The 6721-nt window shown below is 36.6% G+C and overlaps 1 protein-coding gene across 2 annotated transcripts in view; it reads left to right on the top strand.

Annotated features, from left to right (window-relative positions):
• The first annotated feature begins 1284 nt into the window (after positions 1-1284).
• The window catches only part of eIF5B (eukaryotic translation initiation factor 5B), a 128344-nt gene continuing 122907 nt past the window's right edge, over positions 1285-6721 (top strand). Inside the window, exon 1 of one of the 2 annotated variants that reach the window (XM_069338626.1) lies at positions 1285-1448. In XM_069338626.1, coding sequence (XP_069194727.1) covers positions 1417-1448 — 32 coding nt within the window. In that variant the 5' untranslated portion in view covers positions 1285-1416. The remainder of the gene's footprint in view (positions 1449-6721) is intronic. The other variant, XM_069338627.1, reaches the window with a different exon arrangement.

Below are 6721 nucleotides of genomic sequence, written 5' to 3'. Positions count from 1 at the left end.
ATATGAAGAAAGATTAACAAAGCTTAAGTTGCATTCACTGGAAAGGCGAAGAGTTAGGGGTGACATGATAGAGGTTTACAAGTGGATGAATGGACATAACCGGGGGGATATTAATAGGGTATTAAAAGTATCAACACAGGACAGAACACGAAACAATGGATATAAATTGGATAAGTTTAGATTTAGGAAAGACTTGGGTAAATACTGGTTCAGTAACAGGGTTGTTGATTTGTGGAACCAATTGCCGCGTAACATTGTGGAGGTGGGGTCCCTCGATTGTTTCAAGCACGGGTTGGACAAGTATATGAGTGGGATTGGGTGGTTATAGAATAGGAGCTGCCTCGTATGGGCCAATAGGCCTTCTGCAGTTACCTTTGTTCTTATGTTCTTATGTTCTTATATCTTGCTCTAGTTAGGCCCCATTTAGATTATGCAGTTCAGTTTTGGTCGCCATATTATAGAATGGATATAAATTCACTTGAACGTGTCCAGCGTAGGATGACTAAGTTAATTCCCCAAATTAGAAATCTTTCATATGAAGAAAGATTAACAAAGCTTAAGTTGCATTCACTGGAAAGGCGAAGAGTTAGGGGTGACATGATAGAGGTTTACAAGTGGGTGAATGGACATAACAAAGGGGATATTAAAAGTATCAACACAAGACAGAACACGAAACAATGGGTATAAATTGGATAAGTTTAGATTTAGGAAAGACTTGGGTAAATACTGGTTCAGTAACAGGGTTGTTGATTTGTGGAACCAATTGCCGCGTAACATTGTGGAGGTGGGGTCCCTCGATTGTTTCAAGCATGGGTTGGACATGTATATGAGTGGGATTGGGTGGTTATAGAATAGGAGCTGCCTCGTATGGGCCAATAGGCCTTCTGCAGTTACCTTTGTTCTTATGTTCTTATGTTCTTATGTTAAATACTGGTTCAGTAACAGGGTTGTTGATTTGTGGAACCAATTACCGCGTAACGTGCTGGAGGTGGGGTCCCTCGATTGTTTCAAGCGCGGGTTGGACAAGTATATGAGTGGGATTGGGTGGTTATAAATAGGAGCTGCCTCGTATGGGCCAATAGGCCTTCTGCAGTTGCCTTTGTTCTTATGTTCTTACCTTTGTTCTTATGTACTAGCTCTATCTATTAATCCGACATTATGTTTGTAATTCATTTTCAATGTATGTACCTTTACCAGAATAAATATCTTATCATATCTTATTATTATTATTATTATTATTATTATAAAAGTATATAAATGTGAGACCGTAAAAAAAAAATGGTTGTGAAAGTTCGTGAAACGCCTGGCAGGCGGCGGTAGTGTCACCAGTCGCTGGTGTTGGGGTTTGTTGCTCGTGTTGCTCTTCCATATGTTACTCGTTCACTGAAATTTCATGCTGAATAAGAAATCATCACAATGGGAAAGAAGAAGGGAAATAAGGCAGAGACGTGAGTTGATAGAGAGAGTGGAGGTGTAAGAGAGTCAGAAGGGAGGGCCACAAGTATGGTGACAGAGTGGAGAGCATGCTAGGCCGGTCTCCTCACTAACATGATGAAACCATGTCACTTTCTATCTCATGGCCATCGATCATGTCATACTAATAGAAATACAATTTTGTAATAGTATTCCTAATTATGGGGTAGCTATTGGAATGTGGCCACTTGTCTGGCAGCTGTCATCGATACAGTGATGATCCCTAAATCCCTAAGCATGCTAAACAAACTCACTCCACACATTCTCTTGTGCCACTTACATATACAAAACGCTGTTCTTAAATGCAAATCCTGATCTGAAACTCTTCTTAGATGTAATAGAATCTATAATCGCCACACCAGAAATAAATATCTGATATCCCCAGAGTCAAACTTAATTTGTGTAAACACACTATGCAAATAAAGGGACCTAGTCTATGGAACTCGCTCCCTAACAAATTGAAAAGCTGTCCAACTTTTGCCTTATTCAAAAATAAAACCAAAAATTACCTAATTTCATCTTCATAGTTTTCTACCTAGTGCTTTAAATTTGCACTGTATCTTGTGCTACCCAATCTCCCAATATATGTATCTAAGTCATAAACTTCACCATTGTAATCATTGCTATCATCTTATCTCATGGTTGCTATATTGAACGCATATTTTACTGCATTATACCTTGAATTAATCCTCAAATTATGCTACAACATAGCTGTTGATAACCCTCAAATTTTACTTGAATGTATTACTAATTTTACTCTTAGTAGATAGTGGTATGGGAATTGATAGGGAGGAAGGAGGTAATAAAAATGTGTTTGCCCCACATGCAAGTTCATTATATTTTTCAATATTAAAAAGCATTTGCCAGTCTTCCAACATTTGTAGTGTTGCCATAGATCTCTTTGTAAGGCCTTGATATCATTTTCACTTCCCACCTTATCATAAATCTCAGTGTCATCAGCAAATTTTGTGATTTGTAATATTTTCATCTATGTCATCGATGTATGTGACAGAAAAGGCTTGTCCAGAAAAATGTGGCCAGCCGAGCCGTGGTTTCAGATGCTGCTTGCACGGTGTCTTAACCAGAGGGTTTTTCCGCAACTCCGCCTCTTTCAGGAGGTCGGGCTGGTGAGGTACCGCGCTGGTTTGGCTTACTTTTCCGCACTTCCGCGTCTGGATTTTCTGATACGGATGTATCCCCATTTGTATGATCATGTGGCTTCGTTTATGGTGTCCAACCTTTGTAGGATTTTGTCTGTCTGTTCCAGTTGTTTTGTCCTTTCTTGGCTATTTCAGAACCGGCGTCTTGTGCCGAATACTGTCGCTTCTTATTGTAATTACTTAAGTGTAGTTACAGGATGCGAGCTACGCTCATGGTGTCCCGTCTACCCAGCACACTTTGTCATGTAACGCTTTGAAACTACTGACGGTCTTGGCCTCCACAACCTTCTCACTTAGCTTGTTCCAACTGTCTACCACTGTTTCCGAAAGTGAATTTTCTCATATTTCTTTGGCATCTTTGTTTAGTTAGTTTAAATCTATGACCTCTTGTTATTGAAGTTCCAGGTCTCGGGAAATCTTCCCTATCAGTTTTATCAATTCCTGTTACTATTGTACATATCACATCTTTTTCATCTGTCTAATAGTTTAGCATATTTAATGCCTATAACCTCTCCTCGTAGCTCTTGCCCCTCAGTTCTGGGAGCCACTTAATAGCATGTCTTTGCACCTTTTCCAGTTTGTTGATGTGCTGCTTAAGATATGGGCACCACACAACAGCTGCATATTCTGGCTTTGTCCTAACAAAAGTCATGAACAATTTTAGTATTTCGCTATGCATGTATTTAAAAGCATTTCTGAAGTTAGAAAGCGTAGCATTGGCTCCTCGCACAACATTCTTTGTGGTCTTCAGGTGATAGTTTTCTATCTAGAACCGCCCCTGGATCTCTTTCTTTATCAGAATTCTTTAAAGATTTTTCACATAATTTGTAGGTTGTGTGGGGTCTTTGTTCTCCTATTCCACATTCCATAACATGGCATTTATTCACATTAAATTCCATTTGCCAAGTAGTGCTCCATATACAAATTTTGTCCAGGTCTTCTTAAGGGGCCGGTAGATTCAAATATGCCAAATATGAAAACTGGTTCGATTTCACTCAAACTTTTTTGCGAAGTTGTGTATGAAAAGGGTTTCATCTGGTCCAAGTCTCAGCATCGTAGCATAAATAGGAAGGAGAAAAAAAATATTAAAGTAGGTGTCACCATTTTTCCAAAATGGTTCAAAACGATTATCAAACAAGTGTCAACTGAAATAATTTCTACGACTCTGCTATCACAATAGCATATATTAAAAAAATATTATTAGTTTTATTAAAAAAATAAATAAAAAAAAATTATATATTTTTTTCATTTTTTTTTTTTTATCGGACGATTTGCATGAAACTTGTACACCTGACTGCACATAAGCCTATCTGTAAGGGTGCCAATTTTGGAGAAAATTTTGGAGAAAATTGGTTGATGTCAACCTCAGCCACAGATGGCAACACCTTAGACTATATATTAATGATTTTTTTTTCAAGTAACATAAACGACTTCGAACTTTCATTTTTATTCAATTTACATGAAACTTACACCTTATATGTAAAGTTTGTCTCTACAATCTGAGGTTGTATTGTTTCCCTAAGTTCATTTATTGGTTTTATAATAGCAATAAACATGACATATTTGCATAATTTTTTGGGGGAACTTTGACTATTTGTATTAGGAAAACTAAAGATTTTTGGAAAATCCCAAACCACAGATCCTTTATTATGTGCTAATGTGTCAGAAAAATGTCATAGAATGATTATATCTGAAAAGGTAAAGGTCTGAACTCACTTGAAAATGTGTAATATTCGTTGAAAAAAAAACAGAAAATAAATCCCCTTTCTATTTAGGCTGCAGTACTGAAACGTGGAACAATTGCAGGCCTTTTCATATACAACTAGTCAAAAAATATTGGTTGACATTGAACATATCAACACATCTCTCTCAGGCAGCTATCCAAACTATCTTCTCCTCTCACCAGTCAGCCCGACAGATGTTGTGTCCATCATACACTCACTAAAAACCAAAGCTGGGAACATCAGTGAAATACCATCCATTATATACAAGAGCGCCGCCCACGCCCTTGCCCCACCTATAGCTCTGCTGTTCAACAAATCCCTTGAGTGTCATACCTTCCCTGATATCCTTAAAAAAGCAAGAGTAACACCAATTCATAAAGGAGGTAATCCGGCAGACATAAACAATTATAGACCAATATCAAACCTACCCATACTATCAAAAATATTTGAAAAAATTATCTACAAACAGCTTTACTCCTACCTCGTAAAATTTGACATTCTTAGCCCCTGTCAGTTTGGCTTCCGCTCCCAAAAGAGTACCAACGATGCAATTATTAGTCTCCTTGATATAATTTACTCAGCCCTTGACAAAAATGAGTTTCTGATTGGACTCTTCATTGACCTGAGAAAGGCCTTTTTTGATACTGTTAATCACAATTACCTCTTACGTAAACTCCATCATTATGGAATTCGAGGCCATACACTGGACTATATCCAATCCTATCTTAGTGATAGACACCATTGTGTAGCCATCAATAATATAACCTCTCCCACTCTATCAATAACCGTTGGAGTGCCACAGGGCAGCATTTTGGGACCTCTCTTATTCCTTATTTACATCAATGATCTGCCTAACGTCTCTAACATTCTGAAACCTATTTTGTTTGCTGATGATACTACCCTCATCTACTCTAACCCCAACCCACATACACTAAATAATGTTGTTAATAATGAACTAAAAAAAGTCCCCTTATGGATGTCAACCAACAAACTAACACTTAAGGGGGCGTCTGAGGATTATAGATGAAAGTTGTTCAATGTCAACCAATATTAATTTTCTAGTTGTATATGAAAAGTGCTTAAATTGTCCCAAGTTTCAGTACTGCAGCGTAAATAGAAAGGGAGTTTTTTTTTTTCAACGTTTTTTTACACATTTTCAAGTCCACACTTCAGAACACACGTTTCAGATATAATTATTCTGTGACACTTTTCTGACACATTAGCATATAATAAAGGATTTGGGGCTTTAGAATTTCCAAAACATTTTTAGTTTTCCTAATACAAATGTTCAAAGTTCCCCAAAATTTTTTTGCAAATATGGCATGTTTATTGCTATTATAAAATCAATAAATGAACTTAGAGAAAAATGAAAGCCCCACAATGTAGAGACATGCCCTCCACATATACTGTGTAAGTTTCATGTAAATTGAATAAAAAAGGAATCAGTTTTGTAAACGTTTGTGTCAATTGAAAAAAAACAAATGAATAAAATCTAAGGGTCTAAAATCTGTGGCTGAGGTTGACATCAACCAATTTTCTCCAAAATTGGCATCCTTACAGATAGGCGTACGTACAGTCAGGTGTGTAAGTTTGATGCAAATCGCCCGAAAAAAATGGAAAAAAAATATTGAAAAAAAAAAATATATTTTTTTTTTTTTTTAAATTTTTTTCCAATTAAACTAATTATAATATTTGTTTAATATATGCTATTGTGATAGCAAAGAGTCGTAGCTATGATTTCAGTTGACACTTTTGATTGATAATCGATTTTGACCATTTTTGCATAATTTTCACAACTACTTCAATATTTTTTTTCTCCCTTCCTATTTATGCTACGATGCTGAAACTAGGACCAGATGAAACACTTTTCATATAGAACTTGTCAAAAAAGTTTGATTGAAATCGAATGAGTTTTCATTTTTGCATTTTTGGACCCAGATGCCAACCAGACGCCCCCTTATCATAGAAAAGACCTACTACATCTTATTTGGAAGTATATCTACAAATGCAATTCAGCTTCAGATAGACAATGTAAACATTAGCAATAAAAATGATGGAAAGTTTCTTGGCCTACTCTTAGACAAGAGACTCAACTTCAGTACCCACATACAACACATAACTAAGAAAGTCTCTAAAACAGTTGGTATACTCTCCAAAATCAGATATTATGTACCTAACTTTGCTCTCATCTCTCTATATTATGCACTAATCTATCCCTATCTTATTTTTTTTTTTTTTTTTTGGGAGATATATACAAGAGTTGTTACATTCTTGTACAGCCACTAGTATGCGTAGCGTTTCGGGCAGGTCCCTGGAATACGATCCCCTGCCGCGAAGAATCGTTTATGATGATAATTTTGGTAT

Source organism: Procambarus clarkii, chromosome 40 (genome assembly GCF_040958095.1).
Source record: "Procambarus clarkii isolate CNS0578487 chromosome 40, FALCON_Pclarkii_2.0, whole genome shotgun sequence".
Lineage (NCBI taxonomy): Eukaryota > Metazoa > Arthropoda > Malacostraca > Decapoda > Cambaridae > Procambarus > Procambarus clarkii.
The sequence above is the reverse complement of the archived record's forward strand: the minus strand, read 5'-3'. Positions and strand labels throughout refer to the sequence as shown.